Source organism: Synchiropus splendidus, chromosome 14 (genome assembly GCF_027744825.2).
Source record: "Synchiropus splendidus isolate RoL2022-P1 chromosome 14, RoL_Sspl_1.0, whole genome shotgun sequence".
NCBI lineage: Eukaryota > Metazoa > Chordata > Actinopteri > Syngnathiformes > Callionymidae > Synchiropus > Synchiropus splendidus.
Window position 1 is genome coordinate 4,775,565 of NC_071347.1, and position 15,587 is coordinate 4,791,151.

At 40.1% G+C, this 15,587-nt stretch overlaps 1 protein-coding gene across 6 annotated transcripts in view; it reads right to left on the reverse strand.

Moving 5' to 3' along the window:
• The window catches only part of cadps2 (Ca++-dependent secretion activator 2), a 117,498-nt gene that overhangs the window by 61,287 nt on the left and 40,624 nt on the right, over positions 1-15,587 (reverse strand). For all 6 annotated transcript variants that reach the window (XM_053884984.1, XM_053884983.1, XM_053884982.1 and 3 more), the window contains exons 3-6: positions 11,989-12,321; positions 3,183-3,263; positions 1,466-1,699; positions 765-886 (exon numbers count right to left, since the gene is read on the reverse strand). In XM_053884984.1, coding sequence (XP_053740959.1) covers positions 765-886; positions 1,466-1,699; positions 3,183-3,263; positions 11,989-12,321 — 770 coding nt within the window. The remainder of the gene's footprint in view (positions 1-764; positions 887-1,465; positions 1,700-3,182; positions 3,264-11,988; positions 12,322-15,587) is intronic.

The window sequence follows — 15,587 nt, forward strand, 5'->3', positions numbered from 1 at the left end:
AAGTGCTAAGTGGAAATGCATAGTGGACGAAGAAGCAGCTAAAAGTATTAAGTAAGAGTTTTTATTAAAGAAAGCAAAAATTGTCTTTTTCCCCCATTTCTTTTTGAAAAAAATAAAAAGCTGGAGGCCTCACTAAGCATAATTCGGCAGTCCCAAGAACGACGTCATGTTGCCTACTACTGTAATAACTGGCCATGGCAATATACAGCTTCATTGCAGCTTAAGCCATAGCAGATCAGCAGCACCTGCTAACCGAGTAAACATGAGTTCACATGCTATGGTCAGACCCCCGCCACCATCAATGGTATGATGCAATCACAGCTCATTATGCGTCCTGGGTAATTACAATTAACTTTGATGTCATCAACATCACAGGCTGCTATCCATAACAAGCTATCACGGCGAGGGTCAGTTACAACAAAGGTCAAATGGCTTCTTGGTGAATGTGTCCATTAAACGCTCCTGCTGGCTGCCAGAACAAATGAAAAGGGCAGCAACAATTCAGAGACCACAATTGTCCCCAAAACAACAATCGAAACATCCAAGAAAAGTGGAAGAATCTCATATGTGGCATCAATACAAAGCATCCCAAATCGAATATATCTATTGTAAATTATATCATAACGTTCTGCTTACTTCACCTGGGAGTTACCGAGATCCTCAACAGGCCTTACCTTTGTGACCATTACTGGCTTTAAGCCAGGAAGAATAGTATTGACAAAACTGCAGACAAAGTTGGTTTTTCAACACACAATCGCACTCACTGTGGTCTGGAGGCTTCGGCCTGGTCCGTCTGCAGTTTCTCTCCACCCTCAACCTCCATTGTGCAGTAAACTATCCTGTTTGGAGCTACAGATTTGAGCCCTTGAACTTCCACAATAACAATCTGGAAAAGTGACCAAAACACTGCAGTTATTTACTGTTTCTTGACAGCTAGCTGTTCACACAGTTCAACAGTATGCGTTCTGCTGATGAATTCTGTACGACAGCCGGTATCCTTAACTGAAAGGATAGCTGAAAGATTTCAAATTAAAACATATTGGGGAACAACATCCATCATAATAGGATTATTCTCTTCAGTAACGGAAAATGCCATCATCTTTGAGCTTGCTGTTATCTTCAGGAGGAGTATAACAACGGGCAATAAATCAGGCTGCTGGGAGCACTGATGGATAAAATGTATTTACTCATATTGAGTTGAGTGAGTCTACTAGGCAACAATTTAAATAGATAAAGTAAGACCTGGTTCAGATTTTGTGGCTGTGTTTTGTTTTGTTTTTTTCTAGTACCATGTTACTCTGCAATTGTGTATTAATGGATAGAAGGGGATGGAAGTGTTTTGTTTTATGCTTGACTTCAGTTATGTCACTCATTTCTCTCTATTTTGGAATGTCTCATATTAACATTACCTATAAACTGAAGGCTCAAAGAAGAAGGAAACAGAAATAGTATCATCAAAACAAACCTCCAACGTGAAAGACAGCACCACGTCAGACTTGGACAGCACGTCGCCTTCGTCTCCCAGGTCCAGGAAGGAGTTGTTTAAGGATGAGCGTTTGAGCTTCTGTTTAAAGTCTGGTCCTCCTTTTGACACCGGGAGACTCTCTAGATTGGCCATCAACAAATTGACAGAAGATCGCAGTTCCTCTACAAAGAGCCCCTCCATGTCAGCGGAGACGAACTTGGGATGTTTCCTTTCCTGCAAGTGTCATATTTAGTCAGGAGAAGTGGAAATCATTAGGACCTCATCGACCACCTCAACATGGTGTTATTGATGGCCCCGTTTGTGCTGGCCACTGACCTTCGTCATTGAATTTATGTGATTATTTTGTTGTGTCTTTTATTTGTGTCAAATACTTTGTTATACTTATCTTAATTAAAAACTGTGCTTACAATAATGTGCTCAGCCATTTTGTTGTCCTTTTTCCCAAACAAGGAACAATTGGGTGCTCATCCGGGATTCTGTTTTAAAGTTACTTTAATTGTGTAAAGTAGTATTGTTGCTTTTCATTTCAGTGCATTTTTGTACAATTTCAGTTGAAACGTGGGGTGAAAGGAGCCAATCTACCTTACCAGGCCAACCTTCACAGCTGGAATTAATTATTAAAGGCAGGTGCGTTTGATGGGGCTGCTTAACCAGAGTGTGCAAGGTAGAGGAGCAGGCTACAACACCTTGTTCTTTGAGCTAAGTTTTTGCCACTAGCTTGAGACAGCAACTGAAAGAGTTCATTTTTACCACCATTTTGACAAAATTACTGTCCATTTGCCCTTTTCTCTCACCTTTATTTTATGTAGCATGTGTCCAAGGCTTGGAGAAAAGGGAAAGTCTGTCTCTTAAAGTATGCTAGCGTTGTCTTTTGCATATGCTAGCTTTGAAATAGTTCTTGTGATGAGTTATTTGTGGAGCTTGTGCCCCTGGTGTGCTCTGCTGTTCCAACTCTAAAGAAACTTTTGTTAATTTGGTATGTGAATGCAATATTAGTTTGTCATTCTGTGCTAGTGCGCGCACTTCGTACATCTTTGGTGCCAGTGGGAACGCTTTTGTCAGTGTTTTTCTTTTCTGTCTTGTTTTTCATAGCTATCCAGTATTTGTGTTGCTGTTCAGTTATAAAACTTTCTTGTGTTTTATTAGCTGCAGCCACCTGATGTTGGCAGTCTTTAAAGACACCAATACTCCTGAGGGATGGCTGCTTCTTGTAGCACTTGGCCCTTCACTGTAAGAGACACATTTGAATCTATTTGTGTTGGCCTCTGTTCTGTTGACTTTCATTACTGTAAGTGATTATTTTGTTGTATTTTGTTCTCATCTCAATTAAATAACTACTTACAACAACTTGTTGAGCCATTTTGTTATTTTCCCTTTTCCAAGCAAGGACATAACAGTAAGATGAAAACACAAGTCAAGCCATCCATTACCCTCATTTTTTGTTTTTTTCAAATACCTTTTGATACTCAGTGCCTAATGCAATAGCAGAAACGTTTACTTAAAGTTACTCATGAATCTGAAGATTCTAGTAGCATAACTGAAAAGCTGACCCCGTACTCATCAGTTGATACTAACTTTCTAAGAATGGAAGTCACTCAATGACATGAATTTGAAAATTCACTACTTATTGCGAATAAGTCCTCAGTTGTATCATTTCAGGTTCTACATATTTCAGACATGCATTTGCATTTCTAACCCGGGCGATCTTTTCCGCCAGCTGAAGTCTTCCATCCAGCTCCCGGCGGATCTGTGCAGCCTGCTCATCCACGTTGTCCAGCTGTGGAAAAAAACAAAAACAAAACAACAATGTAGTGATGAGCACAAAAATCAATTGGCACATATAAACAGAAACCCTTGACGCCACTGAACCCCTTCACACTAAACAGACCTAAAGAGGAACATGTATTTTCTATTTGCCTCAAACACAACACACTTGTTTGGCTTTGGCTTACAGAGGAAACCCGTTCTGAGTCCATCTTTGAGTCATCGTCGTGTAACATTGGCCATGCTCATTTTGGTACAAAGAAGACAGGTGATCCCAACACCCAGTGAGATGAGCCATGTTCCATCCAGAGTTCAGAAGGCGGTTAAACACCTGTAGTAACAACCAGTAACCACAAGATGCCGCTCCAGGAAAACCCACTCAAAACGAGTCGCCACACTTGCCTGTCACATGCTTAAAAAACACTTAGTGAAAATGATTGGGCACAGCCAGGTCCTGGTAACAGCACTCATGCCACTAATCTATAATCATGTTCCATCTCCAAGAGAACATAAATCTGCCACTTGACTGAGAGGCGTCTGCGAGAGTGGCGCTCCAAGGTTTTCCAAGGTGCTGTTTGTACTTTTCAATGTTCAGTTCTGCCTGTTCAACCTCCAGTTACTATGCAACATCACATTAACACACTAACAAATGAGCTCTCAGCCAACTCAAACTCTACCACACTCTGTTAAGAAACTGGAGAAATTTGCCACTTGAAACCAAAGTAAAGTTTCTTGAACCTACTTGTAAGTGACTCCAAGAGGGATATTAGTACTTTCTCAAACTTAAATTAATGCGCTCAGAATTGTTTTACATGAGTGACAGTTTCTGAAAGGAGGAAAACAATGAAGCCCCAATGCATGGCTGGCATCTTCAAAAACCATTACAAAAAGATAAAGCTCAGTTGATAAAACTATATATTGAGACTGAAGTAAGGTAAGGAAACTCGGCATAAAAAATGCCTATATATTCGGAAGATGTTAAACATAAACATGTTCATTGTGTTAGTCTAATGGGCTTTTTTTTTTCCAAATATTTGTTTATTGGCATTTTTTAAAAATGAGTACAAAAACATTCAGACAGAAAGCCCATCTGAAAAATGACAAAAAACACTCATTCTGCACAATTAAAATGACAATTAATGTAGTAAGTTGTTCCTGCAGTAGATCTGACAAGTCATTTCTTTTAAGACGGTCCAAAAAAAGGGCCCCATATTGTTTTCAAAGTATTTTTTAACCCTCAATGTGTACATCATCCACTCCATTGGAAACAATTGTAACTGAGGTTTTGACTTTTCCATGTCAACAAGAAGCATTTTTGCTTGTAAAACATCACCCCCAAATCCTAGCATCTTTGGACATTACCACACACTGTTATTAATGTAAATGTTCCCTTACTTCCTGGCATCTATTGCATACATATAACAGGGATGTTAGGATTGAACCTATTTCATTTCTTTGGTGTTATGTTCACATTCATAAACCACTTGAAATTTCAAGAGGGTACTACCTGACAATTTTTTTTTAGCTTTTTTGCATGTGCCTTCCTACATTTTTCTTGCCATTTCTTTCAGTAAATCCCCATTCCATGTCCTTAATTTAGCTTTGGAGGATTCTGAACAGCAAGCATTATAAATATCCGAAATAATTCCTTTACAAATTTTTACGCTTTTTTGTGATTTCTTCCTAGAATGATAAAATTTGGGTTTTCTGATTCCTACCTGATTCAATCGAAGAATTTCAGCTGCAGGTATTTATAAAAAGGTTTCTGCAGAATGTTGTACCTCAAAGTTCCTTAAATGTTTTAATGTAATCACCAAAAGCCAAATATAAGTGATTAGACTTATTCCTTTCTTATTCCCAATTTGAAAATTTCCTGTTAGGAGTGGGTGATTTCTATTGCCAAATAAGTGAAACTATTCACATATTTGAAGTGGCAAGTACAAATAAGATGAGTGAGAGAGGGCATCCCTGCCAGCAACCCCTGCTAAAACTGACTGGTGATGAAATGTTGTTATTTCTGCATAGGGCTGATCGGACAGGATTTTAACCACTTGCAAAAACACTCCCCCAGTCCAAACCATTCAAGTAAGTCGAACAAATGTGCACATAGAATGTCCAGTGACAGTAAAGCCATATCTGTCGGCCCTTCGTTAGCATGCATGATATTCAAAACTGTGTACATTATGGAATCCTAGTCGTCCCTTCATAAACTCATTCTGGTCATTTTTTATTATTTTAGGAGGAATACATTTTCTGAACAATTCTATGAACACCTGTAAAAGTGGAGACCTTCATTTTGAGTCAAATTTCTTCTATCAGTATTCCATCTGGACTGGATGATTCACCTGGAGACATTTTTTTATTGCAATATCTATGGCCATATTTTTTTATTTTTTTATATTACTAATAGTAGTCCTCAAAGATGTTCAATAAGCACATTTGCTTGCACTCAGTTCTGATTCTGAATTCAAGTTTGGAAATTGGGTTTTAATTAAAAAAAATGAAAAACATAATCATTGATGAATGGAAAAAAAAGTCAATTCTTACAAAAATGGTTGCAGGCCAACTGTCCAGCCTTCCATACTTTCATTAGCAGCCCCATCCAGTTCAGCAACAAGACCAACTCACATTCATGCAAACAGCGAGACGCGTGAGTGAAGTAGAGGAACTGACAGGCTTTGCTTACGAGGCAGAAATCTGTTAACTCTACAAATCACGGCACGGACACCATGAAATGGCTCTGCCTGCCTGAAGCAACTCACAAAAGTAGAACCTTCACAACGGATATCACACACGGGGAGATAAGATGTTTCATTTGAGCGGGAATCAGAATGGCTGCCAAGAAGATTAGTTGAAATAGTGGGGCTGATCACAGGCAGCTCCAAAATGTGATCAAAGAACATCATTCTGTTAAAATGACATTTTACAGTCATTTTAAATAGCTCATCAGGAAATTGTGAGTGGAGTGCTCTGAGCTCAAAATGGACGACAAAACTAAATTAACACATTTTAACTCCTACTGTTCATTTAAGATTTTTCCTTCTACATCTTTTTTTTGGTCAACCTTGCACAGCTCAAAACCAAGTTGAATCATACGGTCCTTTGCATGTTTGTGATATCCAACTGTTGGGATGACATGTAGAGACACACAGCTCTAACACATCTTCAGTATGCATATTCATATCTGATACACTTGGTCATGCAAGTTCCCACAGAATACTTTTGTGTCTACATTCACACAGAGGCACATCTGTTGTGATTCACTCATTGTCTTGGCCAGTAAAAAAAAAAAAAAAAAAAAAGTTAAAATGCCAACAAACATTCTGAAAACATGTGGGGAGACGCACTGTTGTTACACATCTGGCACATCATCTGATCTAGATCACCACCATAGCGGTCAAAATAGCATATCCAAGGTATATCCGACCACAGAAAAGACATTGAAGTGACTTCACGTGAAGGGTGTGTGAATTTAAAGAGAGACAAATACACCGCTAAAGATGAATGAACAACTCATTAGTGTTACTCAAAAAAGACCAAGCCCTCCTCCATGACAGACAAGAAATGGTACTTGGGTTAGACAACATGCCTTAAGATTAACCAGACACGGATCAGAGAAGACATTGCCTTTGTTACCATGACTCTTTTTTTGTGGACTCTGCTGGTGCCGTTCTGAATCCCTACTCGTGAGGCATTTCTATGACAACAAGAGTTTAAATGAAGCCCCTCAGACGTGTGTGATGAGATGAATCACAATGGAAGCTGAATCCACATGTCAGAAATAAAAAGCAATGCAGAGGAATGTGCTCAGCAACATAATGACAATAACTCGGGTGAAGCTGTTTTGATCACGATGGCAAGGCTTGTTTACATTCAAGGCTGATGATAGGGGAAGCGGCTCTCCATCCCCCGACAATCCTATTCGACACTAACATGCTAAACAATGACAACTGGAAGCATACATTGAATGTATAGGCAACAGAAAATGGCATCTGCTCAATAATCGAACGTTAATGTATCAAAAGAGGATAAACAAAGACACAACAGTGAGGGCGTCACGGTGAAGTCTTAAAGGGATTTTATTATGTTTCGCCATGTGTTAGTAATTATCAACGGCGCTAGCAAGATGATGAGTCACCTTAAGTTACACTGGAGCATGAAAGAAACAGGTTCATTCCATTTACAAGCAGATTTGTTTAAAGAAAAATAAGACAGCACAACATGCTGCGTTCAACTGATTCATTTGCCTGAAGAATTTCATTACGTCGGCAGGATCTGTGGATCAATAGCAAAATCAAAGGAAATCATTTGAAACAAACACATTTCTAGTTAAAACAAAGTGTGTTCTTTGCAATACTGTGACAGCAGAGACAGGTTGTTGGCTTATGACCAAAAACATGGTACTGCTTTCAGAAAATACAAGCTGGTCCTAATATTTTCAGGCTGGCGAAACAGAATGATTTCATGCAGTACTAGGAATGATCAATCCTTAATTTCAATGCATTTCAGAAGCTCTAGTGTGGTTGCAAAAATGTAGACTTCACTTCATGGTACAGTGAAAATTCTGAAATACATTGTGCAGGCTTCTCCTTTTCAACTTGGGTACTCACCTGCAGCTAGCAACACGCTGTATAGAGGATGAGCAGTTGTCTACAGAAGTGTCGAACTGTCAGACTAAAGTAAGAATCTGCCAAAGGTGAGATATTAGATATCAGATTCACATCACCCTAACATTAATACACACTCAATGTTTTTTTTCTGCACTATGCTGCACCTTCTATAAACGGTCATGAAACAAAAAGAAAAGGTAAACAAAAATTGTAATCGTCAGGATGTTAAGAATTATGTATCACACATCTTCATGCTCGAAATTATGGAGAAAAACAAGGCAAGTAAGAGTATGATTCAGCCTCTTCAACGGCAAACTGTCTACAGACCAATTTATTCAAGTATTTGGTAAAACGTATAACATCATCCGCGTACAACGCGAGGCAATGTTTTATTTGTATGAATGCCAAATATATGATTATTACATCTGAATGCTAAGACTCCATTACAATTACAAATAAGACAAGCGTCAAATATATATCCCCACTATACTGTATCGAACACTTTTTCGCCGTCCAGTGCTGTATCTGTCGTACCTTCATAAACATGTATGGTATTCAAAACTCTGCGTACAATACGAAATCTGGTCATCCTTTTATAAAGCCATTCTGGCCATTTTTTATTTTTTTGAGGAAGAAGGTGTTCCAACCTTAATGGTAGAATTTTATATTGAAGTATTTCAGGCCACTTTTTAGGAGACTAATACTTATTATCATAGTTTCTCCTACAGTTGAAGGAAGAATACCTTCTCCAAAGGATTCCGAGAACACTTGTAAAAGTGGAGACCTTTATTTTGATTCAAATCGGTATTCTGGACCTGATGATTTACCTGGAGACATTTTTAACTGCAATTGCATTTAACTGCAACTGTCTCCAAACATTAGAAAAGGTATAAGTACGTGCGTATCGAACGCTAATAAAAAATTAAATCAATTCGCCATTAAGTTAGATTAATTGCCGCGTGCAAGTTGCCTTGTTTGATTTCCTCCTCTACCATTCCAGACTGCTACAGTACAGGCCAAAAGTTTGGACACACCTCTCACTCAATTTCCTAATTTTCACAACTATTTACATTGTAGAGTCTCACCTAAGGCATCAGAACTATCAATGAACACATAAATTATGTAGTAAACAAAGTGTGTAATTACGCAAAACATGTTTTATATTTTAGATTCTTCAAAACATCCACGCTTTGCTTTGATTAGTACTTTGCTCACTCTGAGCTTTCCTCCAATAAGCTTCACGATGCAGTCACCGGACAAAGTTTTCCTACAGGTCACTACATCATGGAGGTCATTAAAAAGGCCAGGGGTTTGCAGCGCTGCCAACAAAGCAAAAGGTGGCTACTTTGAGTCAACCTTATTCAACATGTTTTTTTTTTCTTTGCTAAACAATTCAATATATCCTGTTTCATATGTTTGATGTCTTCAAACATATGATAGGCCTCCAAGCAGTGATCTTTTTTTTTTAACTCCAAATCATTGCCCTACATATATTTTAGCAATATACTTTATGGTAAATATAGTCAGTGCAATGGTCTCAAACAGAGCAATGCTACAGGGTTACAGTATAGCCCACATGGATCAGTAGTAAGGTATCCACTTCCACCAACCTCAACAGTTTAATTGTAAGATAGTGGACAGAAGGACGGACGGACGGGCGGGCGGACGGGCGGACGGACGGGCGCACGCACGCACACGCACACACACAAATTCACCAACACATGTCCATGCTTGCAAGTGTAGAGATAAATAAAGCAGAGTAAAGTATCAGAAAGCAGAGGGAGGAGAAAGCAAGAGCAAGGCGACATGAGGTTTTAAAAAGCATTTCAAAAGTGGGGATCCATGCTCTTTTGAATCACTGCAGGCAGGCAGTTTCAAAGCCATGCCCTGAAAGAGAAAGCCTTATCTCTTCCAGATTCAACTTTAAGTCTTCCTAGAAAGCACCCACAATGCATTGCGTACCAAAGAAGTTAGACTTAATCACGACAGGATTTAACTACAAATTTAAGATGAGACAATACAACAAAGAGAAGAATGTATTACTCTAAAAGAAACCCATCACAAAATGGGAGAGCATAAATAATCCTTGCAGACCACCTGCTTCCCCCCTCTCCATCTCCCACACTGTCTCCACAGCTCACCAGATGCAGGTCCTCCCATCTTCTATTTTTAACACCTTCAAATCATCACAACAGAAGGGCACACACCTGTGCTCCTTCACATCACTTTGTATCTTTATTCTCATCTTTATGTGCTGATCCATTCCATTCACATGAATGTCAGACACAGACCACCTTAACTGAATAAGCAAAGATCTGGGGTTGTTCAATTTTTACACAGACTACTGAGAAACATTTTTCAGGCAAAAATTAGGCTAACTGAGCCTAGGGATGCTGCTGCGCAGTTTTGTAGTGAAGTCAACATTATACCTAATCCAGAGAGAACTCAAACAATTACACAACAGAAAGCTGTCTATCTGGGAATGGCAATGCTGGTAATACAGGTGTACACAATAACCAAAGTTAATTCACGGTTGGCAAAAAAAACAGCAATAGGGACAAAATGTAAATAAGATTTTGGCAAAAGCCCACCATGATACAGCCCAGATTGTCTCATGCTTGGCTGCAGTGGTATTCGTGCATGCATATTAACAAAGCCAGTTCAATGCAGGCGCTTTAACGCTGGTCTGTGTTCAGCCTGAACTGAGATTGTGCGTGCTTGCCAACATAATCAGGTCGTTGTGTTACATGAGACTTGATGTTATGATGATGCAGGCTTTTGTTTGAAACCTTCATTTGGAAACTGTCTAAGAGTATCCATGACTGATTCCACAAGAAATGCCCAACTGAGGTAAGGACTATATGATATCTGTGGCACTGATCTTGCTTCATTTGGATGCAAAAGAGCATGTGCGGCGAGAGGTATCGTTTATGCATCAAAGTTAAATGCCAGTCAGTCTTTGAACAATATTTTGACCTCAGCCAGTTCAGCAGTTCACGGCCGCGGCCTGACCTAATGGTTTACACGATTCATTAAAATGGGTTTCTTCACTATCTTATACTTAAACTCGCCCTCTTCTCCCTTTTTATCCCCAAAGAAAACAATAAACAACTGTCAACTAGTATTTCCTGCCTTGAGCAAATGTCAGCAAGCATCGGTCAAGCGGTAGTTGACATGACAGGACGGGTAGACTTCCCTCACAAAGTGCATAACCCTTTGGAAACTTTGGATGGCCAATTAAAGTATGTGCATGTCTTCTTATGGAAGTGCTTAAGGAGCTCCTTCAGGCACAGTGAGGACACGCTAGATAATAGAAAAGCAAAATTCGTAGTAGCATTAAATAATAGCCTACACAACCATGTTGACAAAGAATCAAAATCACTGACCCAATCTCTAGAACAGTGTTTTTCAATCCGTGTACTGTGGCACACTAGTGTGCCGTGAGAGACTGTCAGGTGTGCTGTGTAATAAGAGCCAATTTCACCTCAGTTGTCTGGTGATATAAGTGGCTGATCCGATGACATTAAATCATGAACAATTAAAACATGTTGACGATCTACGAACGTGAGGAGATTACCTGGATGTGGTGACATTCTTTCTGTGCTATATAGAGCTATGCTGAGGTGCTGACTCGCCCATCACGAGCAGCAGAGCTGTGCATGGCGCGCAGTGCTCCTCTTCCCAAACACAAGTAAAGCCCAAGACACACACCTGCACACAATCATTGGCAACGGGAATCGAGCAGAAGTAGGACCAAGCCATGTTGGCTAGAGGATGAAGGAGGACAAATGTACACATTGTCACGAGATCCAGCCATGAGGGAGCATTGCTGCACCATGTATGTGGTGATCTACAGTAAAATGATTCTGGAGTTGCCTAGTAGCCTAGTTGGTCAGCGTCAAGTTCACTCTAGAATGAAATGGACTAATGGAATATTATAATTATGGAATATAACATTCGAACTGTCTCCATGTGTGTTCATGCTGGGAGCTGAAGGTAGCCACACACGCCAAATGTGTTACAGCTTATGACCCAACCAGAAATAGTAGCAAAGTACATTCTGCCTATGATAACTACAGTTGAGTTAACAATGGTAGGATATTAGAGTAAAATCTCATGTTGACACACCTGGCAGGCATTGTAGAGCAGCTGGTGTTCAAACTTTCGGATGCCAAGGATCTGCTGGAACATCTCATACAACTGCTCCTTACTGAGGATGAGCTCAGAGACAGCACTCAGGTGGGCTCGCTGCGGCTGCCTACGCATGTCCTCATCCCCCCTGTAGATGGCGTCGTATTTTGCAATCCATGAGCTCAACACGGTCTCTTTGCTCAAGCCGTCGATTTCCGGGAGGCTGCGGACTCTTCTTTCGATGTTCTTCTTGAAGACCTCACGGAAGTCACTGGCAGAGCAGCCGCCACTGTGAACCATTCTCGACACACGCTCGCTCTTCAGAAAACCCTGAGAATGACACAAAGAGCAATCGTAAAATCACGTTTTGTTGTTAAGAAAAAAATTATCAACATTCTAACATCCGCTCATCAATCCATGGTCACTGTAGGTGCAGTTTATGTTTTTAGAAAGGTCAGTGATTTCCATGTACTGGAAGTAGTATTATGTAGTCTGGCATCGAGGCTGCTGATGAAAGCAAAATTAGAATGTGTATTACAATGTCACTATATTTAGACTCGTCACATCAGACTGATGAAATTGCAGGTGTTTTGTTGACATTAAAGCACTCAAATGCACTGTTATTGAACCAGTCCATTCACCGGTGAGACCGGAGCTTCGCCTGCAGCTGAGCCAGTCTGCTGGACGGTCGTACCCATGGGCGAAAACAGCACATTTGAGTGCTTTAATATAAATAAAATAGCCGTAATAACAAAAACAAATGCTCAGAAAAAATATCTGTCAGTTGTGAGTTCCCAACTGAGAAAAATAAAGTGGATCAGACTGTGGAAGGAACATTTATGAGATTTACCAGCTGGATGTTTCTGTCAGTGCGTCTCCTGGAGACAGTGCAGCAAAACGTCAGTGGGAAAACTGTTACTCTAATGGAGACTGAGAGACAAGCAGCTGCTAAGGGAGTGAGATAAACACACCAAAACTTCCAAACTCGACTCAAGGCTAAGATGCTCGGACTGTGAAGATGAGAGTGGACCTCATATGCTTCCTGTTCACCTTCACGAGCAAGAAAAGCACTGTATTTATAGGGGTCAACAGATTGCTCGAAATGCATCAGATCTCAGGACCACTACTGAGCCTTCCATAGTTCCTATAGTTCTGAGCTATCAACCTTTCTATTAAAAACCAGTGACATGACGTTCTCTCATATGTAGAGGTGAAAGTGCACTGGATTAAACAAATTAATGTAATGAATTCTTCATCCTCTGTTTCCCAGATGCATGCCTCATCTGGAATGCTGTCTGGGCCAACTGCCGTTCCATACGATCCACTAGAGTCAGTCAGCACGTGTCTTCACACGCACACCTTCTTCATTCATCGGTTCCATGAAACTCTCCTTCCATCTGTCTGTAGCCAGCCAGTCCGTCCATCCTGAAACTATCTTTCATATACACATTCACCCTTCTTGGAATGAAGTCACACAACACATGGCGAGCTTCAGTCTTTATCTCTTGATTTTGTTGCATCTCTGCACAGCCATCTAATTTGTAACAGTCATGTTGAATGTCACTTCCAAATAAAGGGAGAAAAAAAGTGAGCCGTTCCTCCACTACGTTGTACAGTATATTTTCAAGTCTTTCCTTGAAAACCTTTATCATGGTTTATTGTTATCGTGACATACAATGATTCATGTCGTGATATCAGATTTTTTCCCATTTCTCCACATGAGCGTGTCTTATCCTCCATAACATTCTTTGTATACTATCAAAATGATGGCTAAACCATTTGTCTTTCTATCAGCACCATGGTAAAACAGAGCAAACCCATCTCCAATTTTCTAAGCTCTACTTCCTCTCCACTCAGTCTCCTGCACACAATATTTCTGGCTTCATTCTCCTTATCAGATCTGCTCTCTCTCCTCCACTCTGTCATGCCCCAACATGGCTAAAGCAACATCAACAACAATGCTCTTCCTTCTCTCCATCCATCGTTTCTTCACACACTTCAGCCAAACCGTGAAGCATCATCTTCCTTGAAAGAGTCTCATTTTGTCATTTATATCCCAAAAGTTTAAAAACAGCAGTCCCCCCACAGTGGCAGGTCACTAGTGGAACCCTCATATTCAATCTGCGATCCAATGAAATATCAATAAGTGTCTTCAAATATGATCACCTAATCACCAGCTGCTTTAGTGAGCACAACAGAAAGGGCTCTTGAAAGAATGACATTTATAAAAGCTAGCCGGGCCATTAGCTCTTTGTTGAGGTCTAAAAGTGTGACTGACGACAAGCGATACCATGGAAACGACAAGCTGGCTCAGCCTGACTGCTCCGGAGACTTAATTGGTCGTTTTATGATTCAGTGGTGAGAACATTAAACATGTGATAAATAACGGTGGAATTTCAGAGAAACTGTGCTTCTGAGAGGAGGCACTATACTAGCTAAAATGTGGGAATGACAGCATCACTGGCTTTAATGTTTGCTCAAATAAATCAATAGAAACAACATGCATATAGTTAACATACAGTACAATCATTTGATCAAGACCAATAAGAGAAAAGAAAAGAAGGGAACTGCAACATATTTCATGACACAGCTATGTAAGTTTTTACTGCTTCTCACTGCTTAAAACACAGTGCCATTAAAAACAATAAACAAAACAAAAAAAGCTGTGCACGTGGTTCTGTGACAGCACCACCAAGATGTCCAATCCCAAAACAACACATTGTATGATGTGTGTTGTCATCAGTTCACTGCTGTCTGTAACTCTTAACAGGCAACAACAGGTTTGACAGTTAGTGACTGAACCCCAGGAGAGCAGTCAACCAGCCAAGCATGAAACAGGAACAGATGGAGAGAGACCACCATATCCCTACAAATTAGTTCCAAGCAGAAAATAACAACAGGACATAAGAGTGACTGATAAAAACATGAAATCGGAGTAGAAGACCCTGTTCTTCCATGAGTCCTGAGTGGATGCGGCTACAACAGCAGAGTCTGAAAGCAGAGTCTTCTTCATCTTTTGTCATTTCCCATCAGGGCTTGCCTCAGCATGTCAGCCTCCACCTCCACCTATCTTGCAGACGCTTCCTTCACAACCTATGCTCTTCATGTCCTCCTTTTTCATCACTGGCTGTCTTCCTCTTCTTCCTTTCCAACATCCCTTTCCCTGTCTCTCCTCTTTGCCTGTCCATACCACCTGAGTCTGGCCTCCCTAGGTTTGTCTCTCAAGTTTTCTATGTGAGCTCTCTCTCTGATATACTATATATACGTTTCTAATCTTGTCATTCCTAGTGACTCCAATGAAAACCTGAGATCTTCAACTCTGACATTTTTGACCTCCACAATCCAACAATCATGGCAAGTCACTTCAATTATAGCTGAGAATGCAAGTGTTTTACCCCAAACAAAAAAGATCAATCAAGTCGAAAAACACTCCAGCAAGCAGCTCATCTACATCCATAAATGAGATTTTTCTTTATTTCAATAATGTTTATTTTACCTACACACCTCACCCCAGTTCAAATAATTTGTTTACTATACTCACTGTACTATGACAGAGGTATTTGCGCATCAGAAAGAAAAATCTGTAGATGTGGATG